Source organism: Rhinoderma darwinii (assembly GCF_050947455.1).
Source record: "Rhinoderma darwinii isolate aRhiDar2 chromosome 4 unlocalized genomic scaffold, aRhiDar2.hap1 SUPER_4_unloc_8, whole genome shotgun sequence".
Lineage (NCBI taxonomy): Eukaryota > Metazoa > Chordata > Amphibia > Anura > Rhinodermatidae > Rhinoderma > Rhinoderma darwinii.
Genome location: NW_027461763.1, coordinates 291,863 through 318,387, shown reverse-complemented (window position 1 = coordinate 318,387; position 26,525 = coordinate 291,863). Strand labels below are relative to the sequence as shown.

Below are 26,525 nucleotides of genomic sequence, written 5' to 3'. Positions count from 1 at the left end.
AAAAAAAAATATTGGCAACTATATCTCATGGTAGAAATCAGAATCCGACCCCCGTAGATGCACAACTGCAAATAAATGCTATCTGCAGCGCTCACATTATAAAGATACATAGCAACACCATTAAATTACAGGTCACACCGCCCTCGCCGCGCTAAAGGGGGGCTCCAAGTGTACCCCGTCCAGAGGAAAACCCGCGGCTTTAGATACACTCTTCATGAAAGCGCGAGGAAGACGGCTGCGTAGATAAAAAACAACAAAAACACCTACATAAAAAACAGACATGGTTAAAAAATAATATATATAAAAAGAGAAAACCGGCATGCAAATCTTATTCCACCACCGAAAAAACGGCAAAACCAACGGAAAAATTAGCACCAGACACAGGGATGACTGTACGAAGAGGGGGAGGGGTTTGGGGGTGGGGCACGTCCGCCCCGTCACTTTGTATTCCTAGCACTGGCCATAGAGCTGGATTTGCTGCGGCTTTTGTCATTTTTCTCCCACACAAAAATAAATAAAACCTGATTAATACGGCAGAAGGAGTTACGGGAGAGCCCGGTGCCCCGCCAGGCCTCGAGGTCGTCTTCTGCCCGCAGTCTGGGCTAAAGAGCTGAGTAGTCTGAGACAAGGCTGGTTGCTAGGGACCTGCCAACCCTCATTTAAATGACTGTTTGCTGGGCAGCGCCTCCATAGAAAGTTTCAATTAAGGGAGGGTTGTCAGGTGGCATCCATAGCAACCAGTCAATTAAGTGAGGGTTGTCAGGTGGCATCCATAGGAACCACAGTTAAGGGTTGTCAAGTGGCATCCATAGCAACCACAGTCAATTAAGTGAGGGTTGCCAGGTGGCATCCATAGCAACCACAGTCAATTAAGGGTTGCCAGGTGGCATCCATAGCAACCAGTCAATTAAGTGAGGGTTGTCAGGTGGCATCCATAGCAACCAGGCTGTCAGACAGGATTGTTGTTCAGCTCAGAGCTGGACGGACATCAGAAGGGGAGGAGCAGCAGTCACATGACGCTAGACGGTCTCAGACGGCATAATTAATCAGATTTCCTCAAAATAACTTTATGTAGAAGACGTCCAACACCGGTAATAGTCCATTAGCTGAGGTAATGGGGGCGGAGGGGTGACCTAGAGACACCACCTGTGTTACTCAGTAGTAAAATGACAGAACACAGTAACACCCCTCCCCACAAGAACGAATGCCCGTGGTATCAGACAGCTGCTATACATACAGGACTGTCAGCAGACACCACCTTACAGCAGACCTGCCGACATCCACGTACTGTCAAGTTTAGGACTGCACCGCGAAGAGCGGCTTACAGGGCGCCGCGCCATTGTTTCAGGGTATTGGATGCAAGAAGCTGTAGCCGGCCTTACTGGCTACTATGACAACTGACATGTAAGAAGATCTCTGCTTGCTGTCAGCGAAGGGATACATTCTTGTCTTGTTGTGACACTAACAAGCCCATCAGCCGGACTAGGTCTGGAGGGGTTTGCAGACACAAATAGAAATTGTGTTTCCATTCACTGAAAGCAAGCCTATGTTGAAAATGAGGAGAGTATTGCAGGGGATGTACGGGATTAAGTACCTAGCGCTATTGGAGAGAAGAGGGAAAACGAAGCAAGGCGACACTGAACGCATTCTACGACGGACGAGAGACGCCGCGCAGCTATTGGATGAGGTAATATCACATGATAAGAAATTAAAAGGTTATTGTTATGCGAAACAATAAAAAAAAAAATGATTGATCTAAAATAAAGCGGCCGGGGGGGGTCGGGTTTGTGTCCTGGTCGGCACGGCTTTATCGCGGCACAAGCTCCAGTGAGTAAAAAACGGACGCCGGCCGTGCGCCAGGTCGTCTGGGAAATTGTTCCAGCGCGACTCCAGTAACGGTTCATGTGTCAAGCAGCACGGGGTTAAAAAATAAAGAGAGCGGGGTAGGGGACATTCAGTTGGTCTACGGTTACGTACAGCAGAGTCTAGATCTGTCACGTGACCGGCGGCGGGCGCTTTCCTGGGCGGTGATGGATGAAGGTGGCAGAAGTTACGGATCTGTGGATTATTCCAGAACTTCTGCGGACTGCAGGCCGATCCCCTCCCCCTCCTCTAGTCAGTCCGCGTTGGGTTTCTTCAGCGAGAACGGATAAATGTTGAAGTGTTTACTCAACTGATTGACCTGGAAGAGAGAAGTGAAGAGATTAACCCCACCATTACCGTCTCACGTACGTACGGTCAGAATCACTCTTCACCAGCAGGGGGCGCCACACCCACTGACATCAATGGTGAAAACTCGAGTGATACTAAAAGGGGTTCACCCCCAATCTGTGCGCTGCGGAACTTCCGTAACGGAATTCTGTCTGGAAATTCCGCAGCGGTTACAGTAGCAGCAAAGTGGATGAGATTTAGAAAATCTCCTGCCCGCGCTGCAGTTTTTCACCATTGAATTCAACAGTAATCGCAGCAATTACGCCGCAAAAAAATCGCAACTACAGGAAAAAAAATCTAAAAAGAATCATATTTACCCAGAACACCCTTCTTCCTGCAGTCCAGTCCGGTTTCATCCCATGTGACCGCTGCAGCCAATCACATGGGCTACAGAGTCATCGAGGGAGACCGGACTGCGATGGAGGGACGTGTCGCCATAACAATGACCTACATAAAAGTATGAGCGTTTCTACCGCTGCTTTCCGCAGGGGAAATTCCGTTCGAAAAAACGCACCACGGTGTGGCGCGGTTTTCGGACGGAACGTACTGCGGGTTCCAGGTCGGATATGCTGCGTGGTTTTTACATAGCGTATCCGTCCCGTGAGAGCCCGGCCTAATGGAAAGAGCTGAGACGGCACTTTCCCAATAAGGTGGAGTTTCGCTACAATCGCATCCAGAGCTGCTGCTCTCCTGTTAGCTCTCAGGATGCAATCAGTGTATTTCTGAATAGAACTTTGGCTGTAACTGGAGTGTAATTGCTGCACCGGTTGGATATTAATCTATCACCGGGAGCCGGGCTTCTAGTCATCTATACGGTCCCGTACTGTAATCAGGTTTTCAGCACGGGGCAGTATTTACGCGAGGCGACAGGGACTCCTAGATAACTAGAAGCCCGGCTGCCCGAACTGTGGTTGGCACGGGAAACATGGCCGACACGACCGCGTGATGCCGGCCTCCGAGACAGCGCCGCTCCACACCAGACGCAGGGTAGGTACTGCAATCAGAGGCTGCTTGGGATTGACGGTATCGGGGATCTTGGGATGGATTGGGGTCCCCATGGGTCAGATGTTCACAGCAGATGGGACGGGCCGGCAAGGTTCAGTAAGAAAAACCCCAGATCTCCAAAAATATACAGACCCTACGAGCGCCCGTCCGAGTCCTGACAATACACTAAACAATGGGCCTGAAGTTTTCAGCGCTGCGTCCCGACAGCCATAACCATTTCGTTTCTCCGTCGCCACACGAGGACTTTATTTTTGCGAGAAGTGTGGTGTCTTTTTTATTGCCACCATTGAAGGGTTAATTGTAATATATTAAAAAGGTTGATTTTTTTTTGGATGGGGATTAAAAAAAAAAACAAAAACTAAAAAAAAAACCAGACATTGCATTTTAGGGTTTTGTTTGACTGTTTTGTGGGTCCACCAGGAAATACCAAATTTATATATTTTTTCTTTTAACTTTTGGACATTACAAATAATTCCAGAATAATACAAAAAAATTTATAAGGAAACAAAAAGGACTTTTTTTTTTACATTTTAACAATGAATTTTTTTTAAAAAATTTTTATTTGACTTTTTTAGTCCCATCAGGGAGACTTGACCATGTGATCGCCGATATAACACGCGGTCATACTTCTGTATTGCAGAGTATTATGGCTGCCAGGGGATGCACCAATGGAGTGACAGAGGGTACCCCCTTGCTCCCTGTGTCTCACCACTTAGATGCTGCGGTCTCTATTTACCGGGGCATCTAAATGGTTAAACGGCCAGGTTCAGCGTGATCTCCGATCCCAACCGTTGCAGCAGAATGTAATATACAGCGGGCGGTGTGGAGACAACTAGAAAACACCACAAACCTACATTCCACATCACCAATGGGTTAAAGGGAAATAAAAAACGAAAACTTCGGCCATGTCGGGTATGATGGGCGGGGTGGGGTCTGGATGAGAGACCCCCCAGCAATCACTGGAAGTATTATGTGCTCCTTTAGATGTGCACGAGATTATAGAGAGTCCTGGGCCCATATACCACCACCACCATCCCTCCCCCGAGGATTAGCCGAACCGGCACAATGCTCCGCTTACGCTTCTGCCCCTTCGTTCCAGTGACTGGGGGAGGGGGTCTCAGCATCTGAACCCCCATCAATCCAAAAACTTTTGATATGTCAGTACATTTTTGGAAAACTCCGGACATTTTATAATCAGCGGCGCCGTCACCTGGAATGTTGGTCGGAGGTTTATAGTAACGGAAATCTCCGAGGAGTCCAAAAAGGGTTTAGGATCTCTAGAGAGGTCACTGATTGGATCTCATGACCTTGCTTCATTTCCCCTTTAAGAAGGACCCCGGTTATAGGAAGATCCACTCACCACCGTCACTCCGTAGTGTAAATGGGCAACAGTCACAAGCGCCGTCACCGACACGAGCAGAAGAGCTTCCATATCGCGAGCGAACCCCGAGACCACCACCAGCACCACCAGCGTCAGGGGCACGAGGAGCCAGCTCAGAGGTTGGCACCGGGTGTTACTCATCTGACACACGATCAGCTGACACTAGGAGAGAACAGAAGGTTTATAATTAACCCGTGATCGGGCGATCGCTGATCAGCGGAGACGGAACAGACCATGTAGCGGATGAGCAGGGGGGTGGACCCACTTACTGTAATGTTAGCAAAGGTGGTCCCCACCATGAAGAAGAAGAGTCGAGGGTGAGCCTCAAGGATCTGAGAGGGTGAAGCGAAGATCCACAGCGTTGACAGTATGAAGAGCAGCACGGGGGAGATAAGCGGCAGCATGAACTCGTACACCGTTGTGTGTTTCAGGCTGCTGTTCCGATAACCCCTGAGGAAGAGATCAACTCAAAATAAAGAGAACGCTCAAATCCAACGCTAAGAGCAGAGGAATAGATATAGACCCCATGTGACTTCCCCCGGTGATCACGATGCCACAGGCGTGTCTTGTCCGCTTCACAATCATTTCAGGTAGAATGTCCTGGGGCTGTTGCTTAGCAACAATCCAGGAAAGGACCAGGTGACTACTGTCCATGTCCACAGTCCTGTGTGTTCTGCTGTAGTCCCGGACTCCCCTGGCTGCTTCCTGGTAAGGCTGAATCTACGCATTAAAGTCGGCCGACCACCTATTGTGTGTGAAGACCTCCCAGCCGTCCTCCGATGGCGGGGGCTTTGTTACCGCGGGAGATAAGCCGTTGCCAGTGGTGTCTAGCAGGGGCTTATTTCCCTCCCCCCCATTGACAAACAGGTTTATGGTGTATTGGGCTACTGCATGTGTATGGCTAGCTTAAAGCTATGGCCCACCAATCCTCTCTCTGCAGTAGGGTGGAGTTTGTACACTGCCTGTGACATGCTGCATGCTGCTGCGTAGAGACCAGCCTGCAGCCTCTCCTGTGCCTTTTTTCTGTGTCTCTCTAAAGTTTGGAATAATAATCTATACAACTAAAGCTTCCATGTAATGCCTGGCCAAGGTATTATGGGAAATGTAGTGACCACAACTAATGGCAGCAGACCGAGAGGAGCTGGATACAGGTGGCAGGCGGGCTAGGTGACGGGGTGCTGGATCGAGGCGGGCGAGGTGCTGGAGTGAGGTGGCAGGTGGGCGAGGTGCTGGAGAGAGGTGGCAGGTGGGCGAGGTGACGGGGTGCTGGATAGAGGTGGCAGGTGGGCGAGGTGCTGGAGAGAGTTGGCAGGTGGGCGAGGTGACTGGGTGCTGGAGAGAGGTGGCAGGTGGGCGAGAGGAGCTGGATACAGGTGGCAGGCGGGCGAGGTGACAGGGTGCTGGATAGAGGCTGGCGAGGTGCTGGAGAGAGGTGGCAGGTGGGCGAGATGCTGGAGAGAGGTGGCAGGTGGGCGAGGTGACAAGGTGCTGGATAGAGGTGGCAGGTGGGCGAGGTGACGGGGTGCAGGTGGCAGGTGGGCGAGGTGCTGGAGAGAGGTGGCAGGTGGGCGAGGTGACTGGGTGCTGGATACAGGTGGGCGAGGTGACGGGGTGCTGGAGAGAGGTGGCAGGTGGGCGAGGTGACGGGGTGCTGGAGAGAGGTGGCAGGTGGGCGAGGTGACGGGATGCTGGATACAGGTGGCAGGTGGGCGAGGCGACGGGCTGCTGGATACAGGTGGCAGGTGGGCGAGGCGACGGGCTGCTGGATACAGGTGGCAGGTGGGCGAGGCGACGGGGTGGTGGATACAGGTGGCAGGTGGGCGAGGCGACGGGGTGGTGGATACAGGTGGCAGGTGGGCGAGGCGACGGGGTGGTGGATACAGGTGGCAGGTGGGCGAGGTGACGGGGTGGTGGATACAGGTGGCAGGTGGGCGAGGTGACGGGGTGCTGGATAGAGGTGGCAGGTGGGCGAGGTGACGGGGTGCTGGATAGAGGTGGCAGGTGGGCGAGGTGACGGGCTGCTGGATACAGGTGGGCGAGGCGACGGGCTGCTGGATACAGGTGGCAGGTGGGCGAGGTGACGGGGTGGTGGATACAGGTGGCAGGTGGGCGAGGTGGTGGATACAGGTGGCAGGTGGGCGAGGTGACGGGGTGGTGGATACAGGTGGCAGGTGGGCGAGGTGACGGGTGCTGGATAGAGGTGGCAGGTGGGCGAGGTGACGGGTGCTGGATAGAGGTGGCAGGTGGGCGAGGTGACGGGGTGGTGGATACAGGTGGCAGGTGACGGGGTGCTGGATAGAGGTGGCAGGTGGGCGAGGTAACGGGGTGCTGGATAGAGGTGGCAGGTGGGCGAGGTGACGGGGTGCTGGATAGAGGTGGCAGGTGGGCGAGGTGCTGGAGAGAGGTGGCAGGTGGGCGAGGTGACTGGGTGCTGGATACAGGTGGGCGAGGTGACGGGGTGCTGGAGAGAGGTGGCAGGTGGGCGAGGTGACGGGGTGCTGGAGAGAGGTGGCAGGTGGGCGAGGTGACGGGGTGCTGGAGAGGTGGCAGGTGGGCGAGGTGACGGGCTGCCGGATAGAGGTGGCAGGTGGGCGAGGTGACGGGCGGCTGGAGAGAGGTGGCAGGTGGGCGAGGTGACGGGCTGCTGGATACAGGTGGCAGGTGGGCGAGGCGACGGGGTGGTGGATACAGGTGGCAGGTGGGCGAGGTGACGGGTGCTGGATAGAGGTGGCAGGTGGGCGAGGTGACGGGTGCTGGATAGAGGTGGCAGGTGGGCGAGGTGACGGGGTGGTGGATACAGGTGGCAGGTGACGGGGTGCTGGATAGAGGTGGCAGGTGGGCGAGGTAACGGGGTGCTGGATAGAGGTGGCAGGTGGGCGAGGTGACGGGGTGCTGGATAGAGGTGGCAGGTGGGCGAGGTGCTGGAGAGAGGTGGCAGGTGGGCGAGGTGACTGGGTGCTGGATACAGGTGGGCGAGGTGACGGGGTGCTGGAGAGAGGTGGCAGGTGGGCGAGGTGACGGGGTGCTGGAGAGAGGTGGCAGGTGGGCGAGGTGACGGGGTGCTGAAGAGAGGTGGCAGGTGGGCGAGGTGACGGGCTGCCGGATAGAGGTGGCAGGTGGGCGAGGTGACGGGCGGCTGGAGAGAGGTGGCAGGTGGGCGAGGTGACGGGCTGCTGGATACAGGTGGCAGGTGGGCGAGGCGACGGGGTGGTGGATACAGGTGGCAGGTGGGCGAGGTGACGGGTGCTGGATAGAGGTGGCAGGTGGGCGAGGTGACGGGTGCTGGATAGAGGTGGCAGGTGGGCGAGGTGACGGGGTGGTGGATACAGGTGGGCGAGGTGACGGGGTGCTGGATAGAGGTGGCAGGTGGGCGAGGTGCTGGAGTGAGGTGGCAGGTGGGTGAGGTGACTGGGTGCTGGATACAGGTGGGCGAGGTGACGGGGTGCTGGAGAGAGGTGGCAGGTGGGCGAGGTGACGGGGTGCTGAAGAGAGGTGGCAGGTGGGCGAGGTGACGGGCTGCCGGATAGAGGTGGCAGGTGAGCGAGGTGACGGGCTGCTGGAGAGAGGTGGCAGGTGGGCGAGGTGACGGGCTGCTGGATACAGGTGGCAGGTGGGCGAGGCGACGGGGTGGTGGATACAGGTGGCAGGTGGGCGAGGCGACGGGGTGGTGGATACAGGTGGCAGGTGGGCGAGGCGACGGGGTGGTGGATACAGGTGGGCGAGGTGACGGGGTGGTGGATACAGGTGGGCGAGGTGACGGGGTGGTGGATACAGGTGGCAGGTGGGCGAGGTGACGGAGAGAGGTGGCAGGTGGGCGAGGTGACGGGGTGCTGGAGAGGTGGGTGAGGTGACTGGCTGCTGGATAGAGGTGGCAGGTGGGCGAGGTGACGGGGTGGTGGATACAGGTGGCAGGGGGGCGAGGTGACGGGGTGCTGGATACAGGTTGCAGGGGGACGAGGTGCTGGAGATTCTCTAGAAGGTTCCAGAGCCCGGTGGATGTAACACCAGGGCAGATATTCTATATACTTACTTGAACACATTGTATAGACTCATAGGGAGCGTCACGGACAACGCACAACCTGCAAAATAAAGATGGCCGTCACTTACTGGGCAGAGCCAAAAGGAAAATGTCGGCGACACTTGTCCTCTACTCACCGACGATCATTGTAGTGAAGAAGTCTCTGTATAAGATGTTGAAAACCATGGGCTTGTACCAGGCCTCAACCCCCACCACAGCGGTCACCAGATACACACAGGAGATGGTCTGAAACAAGACGAGCCGCCAGTCAGCGCGGCCTCAGTAATGTGTGAGAGGGGACTAGATAGAGATACAGCAACGGATCACAGATATGAGCAGCGTTACACAAGTGCCGCTTATCTCTGATCAGTTACAGATCGCTTTAGCGTGAATTTTTCTCTGTGCTAAGCATTTACTGCTCCCTTTAAAAAAAAAAAGAAGAAGAGGCTGTGGGGGGGGGGGGGGGAGGAGGTGGTGGTGGAGGGGAGGTGAGGAGGAGGTGGTGGAGGGGAGGTGAGGAGGAGGTGGAGGGGGTGGAGGGGAGGTGGAGGTGAGGAGGAGGTGGTGGAGGGGAGGTGAGGAGGAGGTGGTGGAGGGGAGGTGAGGAGGAGGTGGTGGAGGGGAGGTGAGGAGGAGGTGGAGGGGGTGGAGGGGAGGTGGAGGTGAGGAGGAGGTGGTGGAGGGGAGGTGAGGAGGTGGTGGTGGAGGGGAGGTGAGGAGGAGGTGGTGGAGGGGAGGTGAGGAGGAGGTGGAGGGGGTGGAGGGGAGGTGGAGGTGAGGAGGAGGTGGTGGAGGGGAGGTGAGGAGGAGGTGGTGGAGGGGAGGTGAGGAGGAGGTGGTGGAGGGGAGGTGAGGAGGAGGTGGAGGTGAGGAGGAGGTGGAGGTGAGGAGGAGGTGGTGGAGGGGAGGTGGAGGTGAGGAGGAGGTGGTGGAGGGAAGGTGGAGGGGAGGAGGAGGTGGAGGAGGAGGTGGAGGGGAGGCTGCGAGCGAGAGCAGGAAGATCCCGGCCCTTTACACTGCTGGGTGGTATTTTTACAATGTACCAGGTGTCTATGGTCATAAAGTAGAAGGGTCTGGGGGTGTAGAATGATTGGTTTTATTTTATCATCATTTGTGTGTATGTCAAAAGTGTGAAAATTGATGCGGCAGCAAAAGGGTTAATAGATAAGCGGTCAATACGGAGAGGAAGGCGGCAGCACAGAGGTGGGCACTGAAGCTTTGCAGCTCTGGGGTCCTAGCAGGGCCGGATGAAGGTTGGTAGAGGACCCTGGGTAAATGCGGCCCCCACCCCGATGGGTTATAACATGCTCGATCCAAGTATAAAGTGTATACAGATGGAGCAGAATGTGTTGCAGCCTTACCACTTGACTCAGGTCATACCCCCAGGGCAGAAACAGAATCCCAGTGTTGTATTTTTCCCAGTGGGAGAGGATGAAGGAGAAGAGCACCACCCACAGGAGGAGGTAGAGAACCAGGACGCCGACCCCCGTCTCTCCGCGGCCAAAGATGGAATATACGGTCACAACAAAGTATATACAGGCCCAGCTGTCCAGGCCGTGGTCAAACAGCTCCCCCAGTGGAGTGCTGGAATTCGTCCTGCGGGCCTGTTTGCCGTCTACTCCATCTGCAGAAAAGAAAAAATACAAGATGAACATACAAATCACAGCACAGCCATCACATACAGGGGGCTGAACACGGGGTCTCACATACAGGGGGTCTCACATACACATTATAAGCCTGCAGGACCCCCATGCTGAGCCAGCATCTGTACAGAAAATGATGCATCCTTCTCTACTGGACAGTGCCTAATGTCAAAACTACATCTCCCAGAATACAATGCAGAATAGTGCAGCACTCTATGAGCTCTGCTATGCTTTTACTCGGCACGCAGCTCAGGATGTGACTGGAGTAGATGACAGAACGTAACGCTGTGACCGAGGAGCCGGTGCTGCTGGAGACTTCACCTCATACAGACACCGCAATCCGTCACCTGCAGATTACAGACTTCTTAAAGGGCCGGTCCAGCAAATATACCGCAATCGATGTTTAATAAAAAAAGTTCTGCAACTTCATAACATACTTTGCGTTTCAATTTAACATTTCAAGATTTCTGCTTGCGGTCAGTGAAAAGAAACATTCTTGTCTACATCCAGAAAACCAGTCATGACCCAGGGCGTGGCTCACAGCTGATGCCTTGTTACAATGTATCAGTGTAGGCAAGCGATATCAGCCCTGCAGTCCAACACAGGAGAGATTTGTGCTGCTGTGTTTGGCTCACAGAGGATTGTCTAAAAATAACAAACTGCGACTGTGTGAGCAGGACTAGGTCAGGGCGGGTCACCTATAGCAGCCGCAGGGTCGGCCTCCATGGCGGGCACACCCTCGCTCTGGATTTAAGATTTCCAGTCGAGTCTTGAGAACGGGGAGGGACGGGAATATATTATACAGCTCCGTAGGATTTCATTACACAATGATGGAGCGTCATAAACCGGAGGAGCGCCGCAATAACAGGCCATTGACCTCACAATCATTGACCTGCGCCGATTCCTGCCCGGTACCCAGCAAATATACTCCATTCAAATAGAGCAATGATGGGGAGTGTGGGGAAGGGTTAATACGATGTTCAGTTTCCATATTGTCGGCAGCAGGTCCTGTGCACAAGCCCATTGTGATGGCAGCATAAAAGATCTGATCGGTTGACAGACGAGCGATCACTTGATCGCTGCCGTGTTTCCCAGCCGATGATCGGGGACGAGCGATCAGATGATCGTCCGATCAGGAGGGTCTTAAAGAAAGAAGTGAGGAGACAGTGACAGTAGACAGCAGGGCGGACTCACCTAGGGTATAGGCGGTGAAGTTCAGCAGACCGGCTACAATCCACACCCAGCTGGGAACGTGTTGATGACCCGGAGCTGCGGGAGAGGAACGGGACATGTAACCGGTTATACAATCACAGAGCAGCCGGGGAGATCTGGAGGACTCGTGGCTATGATCGCCGTCATATCCGGGGAGGAGATCACACAGGATGATGGAGGTCAGGGGAGGTCACCCGCTGCATGAATGGACTGTTGGGCTTTGTTCACACGCTTAACAAAAAAACGGAGCTGTGTTCAAGGGAAAAACAGCCTCTTACATAGCACCACTGTGGTTATACAGTCTATATGCCAGACTAGGACAATTGGACAGCAGTTTCTAACCCCTTTAACTGACCGGCTGCAATACGGACGGCCTATCCTAAGGTTTGGTCATTAATATCAGATTGGTGCGACTCCCCGCACCCCGATGATCAGCTATGTGAAGGTCTTGCGGCACAGCGCCACACATTTGGTTGTGGTTGTGCCTGGTACTTCACTTGAATGTGACAGATATGCTGAGCTGCAGTACCAAATACAGCCACTAACATATGTACGGCGCTGTGCCTGGTAAATAAAGGGGACTGGAGGGCCACGGCTGATTGGGGGGTACCCAGGAGTCAGATCCGTACTGATCAGATATTAGGGGACTATGCTAAGGATATATTGAATATGGTGTGAAAGAAATGCAGCAAGGCGAGAGCGCGTCTTCATACCTGATGCATAGAAATCCGGGTCAAAATACGCCATCATGAAGAAATTGAAGACGAGCAGCAGGAAACCGCTAAACGTGATTAGATTCGGCGCCAACCACCTGGGGAAAAACTAAAAAGAGACAGAAAACCGGTGACAGTCTGAACAGAAGATGTCTGACAGCTCCTCATGTTACGGACGGGCGGTGTGCAGAGGGTCCCGGCGTGTACAGGTCGGGCCCCTCACCAGGTTTATGGTCGTTCGATATTCACGTTTGAGTGCCTATTATGAAGCGGCATCATCACAACTCCGGAACGCTAAAATTCCAATAATCCGGCATGCTGGGAATCCTGGAAATACCGAACTACTGGAAGTCTGGATACAGACCTGCCGGTAATCCGGTGCATTGCCCCCAGCATGAAATATTACAGGGGGTTCTGGGGGATACAGTCCCTGCTGGAGGTGTCAGTGCCGGACTATGAAGCGGCTCTCCTGATAATCCAGCATGAGGCTGCTCTCCAGATGAATGAGATTTGTGAGTGACGGTGCCGGATTATCACTCACCTTTACTATAGAGTTCCAGAACGGGTGCATCACGTAGAGGGACAGGGGGTTGGTGTCCACCGCGCTGTACTGTATGGGGAGAAAACAGAACAAGGGGGATTATTACACACCGGACTGGGGGGAGTGGGGGACACAGAGAGAGAGGAGCGCCAAGAGGGGGGGGCACAGAGAGAGAGAGGAGCGCCAAGAGGGGGGGGGCACAGAGAGAGAGAGGAGCGCCAAGAGGGGGGGGGGGGCACAGAGAGAGAGAGGAGCGCCAAGAGGGGGGGGGGGCACAGAGAGAGAGAGGAGCGCCAAGAGGGGGGGGGGGGCACAGAGAGAGAGAGGAGCGCCAAGAGGGGGGGGGGGGCACAGAGAGAGAGAGGAGCGCCAAGAGGGGGGGGGGGCACAGAGAGAGAGAGGAGCGCCAAGAGGGGGGGGGGGGGGCACAGAGAGAGAGAGGAGCGCCAAGAGGGGGGGGGGGGCACAGAGAGAGAGAGGAGCGCCAAGAGGGGGGGGGGGGCACAGAGAGAGAGAGGAGCGCCAAGAGGGGGGGGGGGCACAGAGAGAGAGAGGAGCGCCAAGAGGGGGGGGGGCACAGAGAGAGAGAGGAGCGCCAAGAGGGGGGGGGCACAGAGAGAGAGAGGAGCGCCAAGAGGGGGGGGGCACAGAGAGAGAGAGGAGCGCCAAGAGGGGGGGGGGGCACAGAGAGAGAGAGGAGCGCCAAGAGGGGGGGGGGGGGCACAGAGAGAGAGAGGAGCGCCAAGAGGGGGGGGGGCACAGAGAGAGAGAGGAGCGCCAAGAGGGGGGGGGCACAGAGAGAGAGAGGAGCGCCAAGAGGGGGGGGGGCACAGAGAGAGAGAGGAGCGCCAAGAGGGGGGGGGGCACAGAGAGAGAGAGGAGCGCCAAGAGGGGGGGGGGCACAGAGAGAGAGAGGAGCGCCAAGAGGGGGGGGGCACAGAGAGAGAGAGGAGCGCCAAGAGGGGGGGGGGGCACAGAGAGAGAGAGGAGCGCCAAGAGGGGGGGGGGGCACAGAGAGAGAGAGGAGCGCCAAGAGGGGGGGGGGGCACAGAGAGAGAGAGGAGCGCCAAGAGGGGGGGGGGCACAGAGAGAGAGAGGAGCGCCAAGAGGGGGGGGGGCACAGAGAGAGAGAGGAGCGCCAAGAGGGGGGGGGCACAGAGAGAGAGAGGAGCACCAAGAGGGGGGGGGGGGGCACAGAGAGAGAGAGGAGCGCCAAGAGGGGGGAGGGCACAGAGAGAGAGGAGCGCCAAGAAGGGGGGGGGCACAGAGAGAGAGGAGCACCAAGAGGGGGGGGCCACAGAGAGAGAGAGGAGCGCCAAGAGGGGGGGGGGGCCACAGAGAGAGAGGAGCGCCAAGAGGGGGGAGGGCACAGAGAAAGAGAGGAGCGCCAAGGGGGGGGGGGAGGGCACAGAGAGAGAGGAGCACCAAGAGGGGGGGGGCACAGAGAGAGAGGAGCATCAAGAGGGGGGAGGGCACAGAGAGAGAGAGGAGCGCCAAGAGGGGGGAGGGCACAGAGAGAGGAGCGCCAAGAGGGGGGGGCCACAGAGAGAGAGAGGAGCGCCAAGAGGGGGGGGGGGCCACAGAGAGAGAGAGGAGCGCCAAGAGGGGGGGGGGGCCACAGAGAGAGAGGAGCGCCAAGAGGGGGGCCCAGAGGCTGAGGGGCGCTGGCTGGAATCCCCACAATGGATTCTTATACTAATGTACAGAGACCACGACTAGCGTACAAGCACCAGGATAACATCTATTCCGCCCCCTGGTGTTGGGGGGGGGGGGGGGGGTTTCTGTGAGCTGACAGATTTGTGAATGCAGCTCTAGAGTATAACAACCACCAATTCCCTCCTTCCCCATGCTCATAGCAGCCCTCACCCCCCCATTATACAGGCCCTGGGTAATGTATTCTTCATCTGATCCTGCTTTACACTACTCTGAGTGTCAGTATTCACTGGGGTTCTGGAATTCTATTCATTAACCCGGATGATTGGGATGTACAGCGCTAGAGGTCTCTACTAACAATATATACACAAACACTACAACGTGAAGCGCTGCAGCATCTGTGGTAACTCCTGTGCCGCCTTTGAGCTTTACATAATAACTACTCACTAACCAAAGGATCAAACTCCAGCCCTGGGGAGTCACGCGGGCGGCCGGAAAGGAGAACGAGACGTCCAGGGCAGATAAGAGGGAGACCGTGCCAACACCACAGACCGTGGACCCGGGGGCACTGCAGGGTACAGGTTATTTTCCACTGATGCTTCATCACTATCACCCCCATCATCTACCGCAGGATGACAGGACGCAACGTAACCCACAACACAGTAATGGCCTTAAAGGGGAGACGGCTCCTCTCCTGACATCTGTGTTATTAAATCATTGTATTACCCATGAAATAATACTTCTGGAACGTCTTTTCTTAGATCTCTATATTGTACCGTTCCTCTGTTATTCCTCCTAGAAATCTATGAATAAACTGACAGCTGGGTATCAAAGGGACGTGTCCCTACAGTCTCACTCTGTCAGCAGTGATTGGACAGTGTCAGTCTGTTAGGGACACACCCCCAACTGGTAACACCCATTAGTCAATTTATTCATACATTTCTAGGAGGGATAACAGAGGAACGGCACAACACAGATCTAAGAAAAGATGTTCCAGAATTGTTATTTCATGGGGAGTACAAGTATTTACTGTGTCAGGAGGGGAGACCTGGAAGATATTTTCTGACAATACCAGGAATACTCGCACCGGGAGGCTGTGCAGAGTTCCCCTTTATGTCTACGTGCGGCGGTGGTGGGTGGGGGTTGTAGTTGTGCAGCGCTTTGCTCGCGTTTCACATTAGTAGGGCCGGGAGGATCAGCGGCTCCTGTTTCCCGGTCTCTATAATCCGCAGATAAGACGTCTATGACAGGGGTCAGGTGTTTACAGAGTAATCAGATCCTGGCAGCAGCACAGAGGAATCAGATCTCAGCCCCTCAAGCAAACCATCATTAAAGATTCATGGACGACAGCGCCGGGCGGCACGCGCTGCTCCGTACCCGGGGATCTGACCACCTCCACACGCCAGCTGTCCGCTGCCGAGTAACAAGGCTGGCACGGCGCTGTATGAACGGCGGGAATACGTGCAGGGCACTATAGGGAGGCACGCGTGACGTATACGCTGAACGGTCGTCATAGTAACCAAGCAGGGACTAGGACACAGCGGCAAACGTCACCCACGTTAAAAAAAAATAAGTTGTGCCCCCTAATTTGCGACTTATAAATTCCCTCCATTCTGGTTTAATTCCTAACCATTGTCAAGATCTCTGCTTGCTGTCAAACGGTTTATTTTATATCTAGTGGCTAAAAACGCCTCCTGACTAAATATTTGTCACAGCCGAGGGTTTGTTACAATTGTATCCAGTCTAGGACTCCAGACAGATACAGTTTACCTGCACTGATACATTGTAGCAAACTAACAGGTCAGGATTTCGGTTTCCGTTGTTGATGATTCTGACAGAGAACGGTCTAGACTGGATAGAAAACGTAACAAACCCTCAGCTGCGAGAAGTACAGCAAGAGAGGCGACGTCGACCTGCGCACACGAAGCGTCTCGAATGAAAAATCAAGCAAGCTTTGCGGAAAAAAAAAATCTTGATTATACATCTCCTACCGTTTTGTGTCCACAGCTGGTATGCAGAGCGGTGCGTCTCCGTGGTTACAGACTACTACCCTGTGTGTAGTCTGATCCTGCAGTCATAGTAACTTGGCCACCAGTCACGACACTGTATACCGCTTATCGTATGTTCTGCAGCCGACACTATGGGGTGAGATGGAGCCAAACTGGCGCAACGGAAAAGTGGAGCAGTTGCCCATAGCAACCACTCTCCAAAGGGCCCCCGAAAATACAAGGTGGGTTCTGATTGGTTGTAAGGACGTCTGCCCCACTTTTCCTTCTCGCCATAGTGTCGGCTACAGAACACACGATAAGCGGTGTACAGCGTCGTGCCGCTCACCTGGTGACTCGTAGCGTGTACGCAGCACCTGTGCGGCCGGTCTAACCGGTCACAGGAGAAGAGACAAGTGAATGGAAGAGTAATCACAGCGTCAGTGAGACGTGGACGACCGCGCCGCCCCGGAATACACGGCCTCACACGTGCAGGACTGTGTACCGGGCGCGCGGAGGAAGATGGCGGCAGTGTTAGGGTACGGTCGTGTGCCGGAAATCTTTATCACCTCGGATCTGGCCACAAAATCAGCAGTAGGTTTTGCACATACACTGTAACGAGCCCTGCACCTCTGTCAGTTGGACAGGACAAGGACAGCTTCTTGGATTCTGAAAGCAAACTATGTTCTCGTATACTTACAGCAAGCAGAGATATTGACAATAGAAAGGCCAAGTTGATTAGAAAGTAAGTGCGTTTTTCGGTGCAGTTTTGACATTTTGATGAATAATTTGGTGCGTTTTCATACGTTTTTCCTTAGAACTTGACAAATATAATTCGCAAGCCGAAGCGCGGGATAAACGGACACGCTGCGGATTTTAAAATTACGCACCGAAGGTCAATTACGTGCCGAAAAAAACCGCAGCGTGTTGATGACGTTCCCTAAAATCCCATTTACTTGGCTGGTGCTGTTTTACGCCGCGGCTTTGCCTCACGTATTATGGCGTTTTTTTTGGACGCCGATTCAGACATGGAAAATGCGTCGCATTCAGCGTAGAAAATTCAGCTGGACCCTCCGCGGTCTGATGAGACGATTATTTGTAGTGATGAAGCCCCCACAGCACGGAGAGGACACACTAATGTATTCCACCTCCCGGCCGACCCTCCTACAGTCCCTCATGTCAGCAGATCTCCTGCCCCCGCTCGGTCACAACTTCTATGACCAGTTAACCCTTCATCAGCCAGGAAAATGAACGTATGCTAATAAAATAGAGTAGAACCCGAATGATTGTGGCCCCTCACCCGGCGTAGAGTAGAAGTGCAGCGGGGAGGACACTCCGGGGATTAGATACAGACACAACCTGGTGGAGCTGTGGGGACGCTCAGGGGATTAGATACAGACACAACCTCGAGAAACGGTGCAGTGGGGGGGGGGGGTGCACCCGGGATTAGATACAGTCACAACCTGGATAAGCGGTGCAAGAAGGGGGATGCTCAGGGGATTAGATACACAACCTGGAGGTGGAGTACAGCGGAGGGGGGGGGGGGCTCAGGGGATTAGATACACAACCTGGAGGAGGAGTACAGTGGAGGGGGGGCTCGGGGGATTAGATACACAACCTGGAGGTGGAGTACAGCGGAGGGGGGGGCGGCTCGGGGGATTAGATACACAACCTGGAGGTGGAGTACAGCGGAGGGGGGGGCGGCTCGGGGGATTAGATACACAACCTGGAGGTGGAGTACAGTGGAGGAGGGGGGCTCGGGGGATTAGATACACAACCTGGAGGTGGAGTACAGTGGAGGGGGGGGCTTGGGGGATTAGATACACAACCTGGAGGTGGAGTACAGCGGAGGGGGGGGGCTCGGGGGATTAGATACACAACCTGGAGGTGGAGTACAGCGGAGGGGGGGGGCTCGGGGGATTAGATACACAACTTGGAGGTGGAGTACAGCGGAGGGGGGGGGGGCTCGGGGGATTAGATACACAACCTGGAGGTGGAGTACAGTGGAGGGGGGGGGCTCGGGGGATTAGATACACAACTTGGAGGTGGAGTACAGTGGAGGGGGGGCTCGGGGGATTAGATACACAACCTGGAGGTGGAGTACAGTGGAGGGGGGGCTCGGGGGATTAGATACACAACCTGGAGGTGGAGTACAGTGGAGGGGGGGGGGCTCGGGGGATTAGATACACAACCTGGAGGTGGAGTACAGTGGAGGGGGGGGGGCTCGGGGGATTAGATACACAACCCGGAGGTGGAGTACAGTGGAGGGGGGGGGGCTCGGGGGATTAGATACACAACTTGGAGGTGGAGTACAGCGGAGGGGGGGGCTCAGGGGATTAGATACACAACCTGGAGGTGGAGTACAGTGGAGGGGGGGGGGGGAGGGCGGCTCGGGGGATTAGATACACAACCCGGAGGTGGAGTACAGTGGAGGGGGGGGGGCTCGGGAGATTAGATACACAACTTGGAGGTGGAGTACAGCGGAGGGGGGGGGGCTCAGGGGATTAGATACACAACCTGGAGGTGGAGTACAGTGGAGGAGGGGGGCTCGGGGGATTAGATACACAACTTGGAGGTGAGTACAGTGGAGGGGGGGCTCGGGGGATTAGATACACAACCTGGAGGTGAGTACAGTGGAGGGGGGGCTCGGGGGATTAGATACACAACCTGGAGGTGGAGTACAGTGGAGGGGGGGGGGGGGGGAGGGCGGCTCGGGGGATTAGATACACAACCTGGAGGAGGAGTACAGTGGAGGGGGGGGGCGCTCAGGATCGGGGGGAGTAGACAGTCATGAAGTGGTTAATGTGAAACTGGATCAGTTTCCATCTTGCAGGCTGCAGATTATCAGTAATATACAGATTAGGAGGAGATTACAGATATTTCCCGTAGTGATAACAGGAGGACTGTTCATTATTACTGCCGCTCTATTATAATGGAGAGGATACGTACGGAGGTCACTAAGGGGTTAAACAGAGCGCAATGAAAAGTTCTGCAACTTTCTAATCTCAAAACTGCTGCAAAAGTGGAGAAGTTCCTCTGGGCAACCAATCAGAATCCGGCATGATTTATCAGAGGGTCTGATGACCTGATTGGTTGCCATGGACAAGTACTGGGTTATTAATCACTGGATGTAATGGAGAATGTACCCCATTCACTGACCGCAAGCAGAGATCTTGAAAATGGTGAATTAAAACACAAGGTCTATTAGAAGTCTGAGGGACCTTTCGTTATACAATAATTTATATAAAACGAGACCGAACCTCACAGGGGCGGGGCCCGGAGCGAACGGACAATACGACCGTCATAATCACATGACCAACGAAATAACCGGAAATCGCACCCAAAAAAAAAAATCATTGTTTTAAACGTCTGACAAGTCGCGACTTTTCCCCGAAAAGCTCCACGTAAATCCTCCTAAAGGAGCGCGATGACATCACAGGACCGGCGACTCCCTAATGACGACACGACCTGCGCCGCTCCCGTTATCAGCGCCTCCGATCCGGAAAGAAGTCACGATCTGCAGGAAATCCTCCCGACGTGTGAACAGAGCAGAAGTGTTTGTTACAATTGTATCCAGTCTAGACAATATTACCTGCACTGATACATTGTAACAAACCAAACTAGGAAAGAGATTTCTGCTGTGGATGTGTTTATCTCAGAGGATTGTCTAGACTGATACATTGTAACAAACATTCAGCTGTGAAGAGGCTTGTACAGGTTTACAGTCTCTGGATGGAAAGGAAGGTCTTCATGCAATGAAAGGAAGCAGAGATCTTGACAGTGGTAGCCGTTAGAAGTGACGCTGCGGCTGGAATATGAGGCGTACCTACGACGTGTCTCACCCCGGAGGGGCCACACTGCACCCAGACCAGGGGCGATAGTACTGCTCGTCACAGGGGGGGGGGGGGTGATAGTACTGCTCGTCACAGGGGGGGGGGGGGGGTGATAGTACTGCTCGTCACAGGGGGGGGGGGTGATAGTACTGCTCGTCACAGGGGGGGGGGGTGATAGTACTGCTCGCCACAGGGGGGGGGGGTGATAGTACTGCTCGCCACAGGGGGGGGGGGTGATAGTACTGCTCGCCACAGGGGGGGGGGTGATAGTACTGCTCGCCACAGGGGGGGGGGTGATAGTACTGCTCGCCACAGGGGGGGGGGTGATAGTACTGCTCGCCACAGGGGGGGGGTGATAGTACTGCTCGCCACGGGGGGGGGGGGGGGGGTGATAGTACTGCTCGCCACATGGGGCCGGGGGGGGGGGGGTGATAGTACTGCTCGCCACAGGGGGGGGGTGATAGTACTGCTCGCCACAGGGGGGGGGGGTGATAGTACTGCTCGCCACAGGGGGGGGGGGTGATAGTACTGCTCGTCACAGGGGGGGGGTGATAGTACTGCTCGTCACAGGGGGGGGGTGATAGTACTGCTCGCCACAGGGGGGGGGTGATAGTACTGCTCGCCACAGGGGGGGGGTGATAGTACTGCTCGCCACAGGGGGGGGGGTGATAGTACTGCTCGTCACATGGGGCCGGTGATAGTACTGCTCGCCACAGTGGGCCGGGGTGATAGTGCTGCTCGCCACATGGGGCCGGGGGGGGGGGGGTGATAGTACTGCTCGCCACAGGGGGCCGGGGGGGCGATAGTACTGCTCGCCACAGGGGGCCGGGGGGGCGATAGTACTGCTCGTCACAGGGGGCCGGCGATAGTACTGCTCGTCACAGGGGGCCGGCGATAGTACTGCTCGTCACAGGGGGCCGGCGATAGTACTGCTCGTCACAGGGGGCCGGCGATAGTACTGCTCGTCACAGGGGGCCGGCGATAGTACTGCTCGTCACAGGGGGCCGGCGATAGTACTGCTCGTCACAGGGGGCCGGCGATAGTACTGCTCGTCACAGGGGGCCGGCGATAGTACTGCTCGTCACAGGGGGCCGGCGATAGTACTGCTCGTCACAGGGGGCCGGCGATAGTACTGCTCGTCACAGGGGGCCGGCGATAGTACTGCTCGCCACATGGGGCCGGGGGGGGGGGGGTGATAGTACTGCTCGCCACAGGGGGCCGGGGGGGGCGATAGTACTGCTCGTCACAGGGGGCCGGTGATAGTACTGCTCGTCACAGGGGGCCGGTGATAGTACTGCTCGTCACAGGGGGCCGGTGATAGTACTGCTCGTCACAGGGGGCCGGTGATAGTACTGCTCGTCACAGGGGGCCGGTGATAGTACTGCTCGTCACAGGGGGCCGGTGATAGTACTGCTCGTCACAGGGGGCCGGTGATAGTACTGCTCGTCACAGGGGGCCGGTGATAGTACTGCTCGTCACAGGGGGCCGGTGATAGTACTGCTCGTCACAGGGGGCCGGTGATAGTACTGCTCGTCACAGGGGGCCGGTGATAGTACTGCTCGTCACAGGGGGCCGGTGATAGTACTGCTCGTCACAGGGGGCCGGTGATAGTACTGCTCGTCACAGGGGGCCGGTGATAGTACTGCTCGTCACAGGGGGCCGGTGATAGTACTGCTCGTCACAGGGGGCCGGTGATAGTACTGCTCGTCACAGGGGGCCGGTGATAGTACTGCTCGTCACAGGGGGCCGGTGATAGTACTGCTCGTCACAGGGGGCCGGTGATAGTACTGCTCGTCACAGGGGGCCGGTGATAGTACTGCTCGTCACAGGGGGCCGGTGATAGTACTGCTCGTCACAGGGGGCCGGTGATAGTACTGCTCGTCACAGGGGGCCGGTGATAGTACTGCTCGTCACAGGGGGCCGGTGATAGTACTGCTCGTCACAGGGGGCCGGTGATAGTACTGCTCGTCACAGGGGGCCGGTGATAGTACTGCTCGTCACAGGGGGCCGGTGATAGTACTGCTCGTCACAGGGGGCCGGTGATAGTACTGCTCGTCACAGGGGGCCGGTGATAGTACTGCTCGTCACAGGGGGCCGGTGATAGTACTGCTCGTCACAGGGGGCCGGTGATAGTACTGCTCGTCACAGGGGGCCGGTGATAGTACTGCTCGTCACAGGGGGCCGGTGATAGTACTGCTCGTCACAGGGGGCCGGTGATAGTACTGCTCGTCACAGGGGGCCGGTGATAGTACTGCTCGTCACAGGGGGCCGGTGATAGTACTGCTCGTCACAGGGGGCCGGTGATAGTACTGCTCGTCACAGGGGGCCGGTGATAGTACTGCTCGCCACAGGGGGGGGGGGGGGGTGATAGTACTGCTCGCCACAGGGGGGGGGGGGTGATAGTACTGCTCGCCACAGGGGGGGGGGGGTGATAGTACTGCTCGCCACAGGGGGGGGGGGTGATAGTACTGCTCGCCACAGGGGGGGGGTGATAGTACTGCTCGCCACAGGGGGGGGGGTGATAGTACTGCTCGCCACAGGGGGGGGGGTGATAGTACTGCTCGCCACAGGGGGGGGGGTGATAGTACTGCTCGCCACAGGGGGGGGGGTGATAGTACTGCTCGCCACAGGGGGGGGGTGATAGTACTGCTCGCCACGGGGGGGGGGGTGATAGTACTGCTCGCCACAGGGGGGGGGGGTGATAGTACTGCTCGCCACAAGGGGGGGGTGATAGTACTGCTCGCCACAGGGGGGGGGGGGTGATAGTACTGCTCGCCACAGGGGGGGGGGGGTGATAGTACTGCTCGCCACAGGGGGGGGGGGTGATAGTACTGCTCGCCACAGGGGGGGGGGGTGATAGTACTGCTCGCCACAGGGGGGGGGGGTGATAGTACTGCTCGCCACAGGGGGGGGGGGGTGATAGTACTGCTCGCCACAGGGGGGGGGGTGATAGTACTGCTCGCCACAGGGGGGGGGGGTGATAGTACTGCTCGCCACAGGGGGGGGGGGTGATAGTACTGCTCGTCACATGGGGCCGGTGATAGTACTGCTCGCCACAGGGGGGGGGGGGTGATAGTACTGCTCGCCACAGGGGGGGGGTGATAGTACTGCTCGCCACAGGGGGGGGGTGATAGTACTGCTCGCCACAGGGGGGGGGGGTGATAGTACTGCTCGCCACAGGGGGCCGGGGGGGCGATAGTACTGCTCGCCACAGGGGGCCGGGGGGGCGATAGTACTGCTCGTCACAGGGGGCCGGTGATAGTACTGCTCGTCACAGGGGGCCGGTGATAGTACTGCTCGTCACAGGGGGCCGGTGATAGTACTGCTCGTCACAGGGGGCCGGTGATAGTACTGCTCGCCACAGTGGGCCGGTGATAGTACTGCTCGCCACAGTGGGCCGGGGGGGGGTGATAGTACTGCTCGCCACAGGGGGCCGGGGGGGGGCGATAGTACTGCTCGTCACAGGGGGCCGGTGATAGTACTGCTCGTCACAGGGGGCCGGTGATAGTACTGCTCGTCACAGGGGGCCGGTGATAGTACAGCTCGTCACAGGGGGCCGGTGATAGTACTGCTCGTCACAGGGGGCCGGTGATAGTACTGCTCGTCACAGGGGGCCGGTGATAGTACTGCTCGTCACAGGGGGCCGGTGATAGTACTGCTCGTCACAGGGGGCCGGTGATAGTACTGCTCGTCACAGGGGGCCGGTGATAGTACTGCTCGTCACAGGGGGCCGGTGATAGTACTGCTCGTCACAGGGGGCCGGTGATAGTACTGCTCGTCACAGGGGGCCGGTGATAGTACTGCTCGCCACAGTGGGCCGGGGGGGGTGATAGTACTGCTCGCCACAGGGGGCCGGGGGGGGCGATAGTACTGCTCGCCACAGGGGGCCGGTGATAGTACTGCTCGTCACAGGGGGCCGGTGATAGTACTGCTCGTCACAGGGGGCCGGTGATAGTACTGCTCGTCACAGGGGGCCGGTGATAGTACTGCTCGTCACAGGGGGCCGGTGATAGTACTGCTCGTCACAGGGGGCCGGTGATAGTACTGCTCGTCACAGGGGGCCGGTGATAGTACTGCTCGTCACAGGGGGCCGGTGATAGTACTGCTCGTCACAGGGGGCCGGTGATAGTACTGCTCGTCACAGGGGGCCGGTGATAGTACTGCTCGTCACAGGGGGCCGGTGATAGTACTGCTCGTCACAGGGGGCCGGTGATAGTACTGCTCGTCACAGGGGGCCGGTGATAGTACTGCTCGTCACAGGGGGCCGGTGATAGTACTGCTCGTCACAGGGGGCCGGTGATAGTACTGCTCGTCACAGGGGGCCGGTGATAGTACTGCTCGCCACAGGGGGCCGGTGATAGTACTGCTCGCCACAGTGGGCCGGGGGGGGTGATAGTACTGCTCGCCACAGTGGGCCGGGGGGGGTGATAGTACTGCTCGCCACAGTGGGCCGGGGGGGGTGATAGTACTGCTCGCCACAGTGGGCCGGGGGGGGCGATAGTACTGCTCGCCACAGGGGGCCGGGGGGGGCGATAGTACTGCTCGTCACAGGGGGCCGGTGATAGTACTGCTCGTCACAGGGGGCCGGTGATAGTACTGCTCGTCACAGGGGGCCGGTGATAGTACTGCTCGTCACAGGGGGCCGGTGATAGTACTGCTCGTCACAGGGGGCCGGTGATAGTACTGCTCGTCACAGGGGGCCGGTGATAGTACTGCTCGTCACAGGGGGCCGGTGATAGTACTGCTCGTCACAGGGGGCCGGTGATAGTACTGCTCGTCACAGGGGGCCGGTGATAGTACTGCTCGAGGGGGTCGCCCCGTGCAGAAGACGCACACCCTAATAGGGTCACACCCATTCCAGGAGGCATTAAGGGATCAGTCACAAATTGACAAGGGGGTCACTCCACCCAGACCGCTGTAGGGGGGGGGGGGGGTCACACAAGCACTAAAGGGTATTTACCCCCAACACTGTGCAGGACCCCTCCCTTCCCAGGACCTTATAAGGACCACCACGTGTCTGCCCTGCAGGGTCACACGTCCCAGAAGTCATGGTCGGGGTCATATGAACTTGAGGGACTGCACAACCAAAAGAGCTCCGCGTTGGTTCACACTATCCAGGAGAGACGCAGTACCGCAGCCACCGTGGGGCTCCTGTCAGCTTCACACGCAGCGCTCCATGCCCCCGACCCTCTGTCAGCCTCTCGTTCCCTCCAGGGGTCCCATTCACCTTATATCGGTCGAAGCCGCTGAGCTGCTCGGCAGTGACGTATTCCCAGCACCGGGACATGGCGGAGATCAGCGGCACAACCGGCTCGTAACGACAGGAAGACGCGGCACTGACGGGAACACCAACTCGCCGACCGGTGACGTCACGTCCGTAGTAGAGGAGCCGGGGACAGGAGGGGCGTGGTCGGGGCGGGACCAACCGCATCGGCTGATTCTACAGCTGGGCGTGACGTCATGGACAACGCCTCTCTAGCCACGCCCCTTCATAGTCTGTCAGTCAGCATGGCACAGGTCATGTGACGTGGGAAGAATCCATTTATTCCAGCTGTGCGGGGGAACTACAGATCCCAGCGGTTTATGTTAGAACTGGAAATGCTGGGGTTTGTAGTTCTTCACAGGAGAGGAGGGGATAAGAAAACAGGGAAATGTAACCATTTTTAATTTTTCCCATTTTCTTTATGTTTCCGTGCATGGGGCGGTGTGAGGGCTTGTTTCTTGCGGGGTGAGATGTATTTTTTATTGGTATCATTTTGGGGCACATGAGACTTTTTGATACATTTTTATTCTATTTTTTTGTGGGAGACAAAGTGACCAAAAAACAGCGATTCTGGCGTCTTAAGTTATTATCTTTTGTACGGCGTTCACCGTGCGGCTTAAATAACGTCATATTGTAATAGTTTGGACTTTTACGGACACGGTGATATCAATTATGTATTTTGTGGGGGGGGGGTCATTTTTTTAAAAATATTTTTTTCATACATTTTTCTTTTTTTAACAACAGTTTTTCTTACTTTTTTTATTTGTCCCCCCCGGGGGACTTGAACCAGCAATCTCTTGCACAATGTACTTCAGTACTACAGTATATGTATTTACCGGCTGCCTCCGTCGGGGATTGATAGATACACAAAGATGGCCGACCTGGGGGCCTTCATTAGGACCCCAGGCAGGGGCGTAACTAGGACAGACTGGGCCCCATAGCAAACTTTTGACCGGGGCCCCCCCTCCCCTGGGTGTCACACAACCCCCCCCCTGTAGATAACGCCATACAGCCCCCTGTAGATAACGCCATACAGCCCCCCTGTAGGGAACGCCATACAGCGTCCC

General features: G+C 56.5%; 1 protein-coding gene across 2 annotated transcripts; it reads right to left on the bottom strand.

The window, feature by feature from the left end:
• Positions 1-442: 442 nt before the first annotated feature.
• On the bottom strand, positions 443-25,576 carry SELENOI (selenoprotein I). 2 transcript variants are annotated; one of them, XM_075847508.1, is made up of 10 exons: positions 25,423-25,576; positions 12,725-12,793; positions 12,184-12,292; positions 11,453-11,527; positions 9,977-10,239; positions 8,753-8,861; positions 8,628-8,676; positions 4,867-5,047; positions 4,577-4,759; positions 443-2,182 (listed from the first exon to the last, which is right to left on the bottom strand). In XM_075847508.1, exons 1-10 carry the CDS (start codon positions 25,480-25,482, stop codon positions 2,066-2,068), a joined length of 1,215 nt encoding a protein of 404 aa, XP_075703623.1. In that variant the 5' UTR covers positions 25,483-25,576; the 3' UTR covers positions 443-2,065. The 2 variants fall into 2 exon arrangements, with proteins under 2 accessions (XP_075703623.1, XP_075703624.1); XM_075847509.1 differs by having other exon boundaries at positions 2,117-2,182.
• Positions 25,577-26,525: the final 949 nt, after the last annotated feature.

Excerpts from the sequence above, each read along its gene's own strand:
- SELENOI (XM_075847509.1), bottom strand. The coding sequence starts at position 25,482 with ATGTCCCGGTGCTGGGAATACGTCACTGCCGAGCAGCTCAGCGGCTTC. Across the intron at positions 11,528-12,183 it reads CCCGGATTTCTATGCATCAG|CTCCGGGTCATCAACACGTT; the intron begins GTATGAAGACGC and ends CCTCTCCCGCAG. Across the intron at positions 8,677-8,752 it reads CTTCACTACAATGATCGTCG|GTTGTGCGTTGTCCGTGACG; the intron begins GTGAGTAGAGGA and ends TTTATTTTGCAG.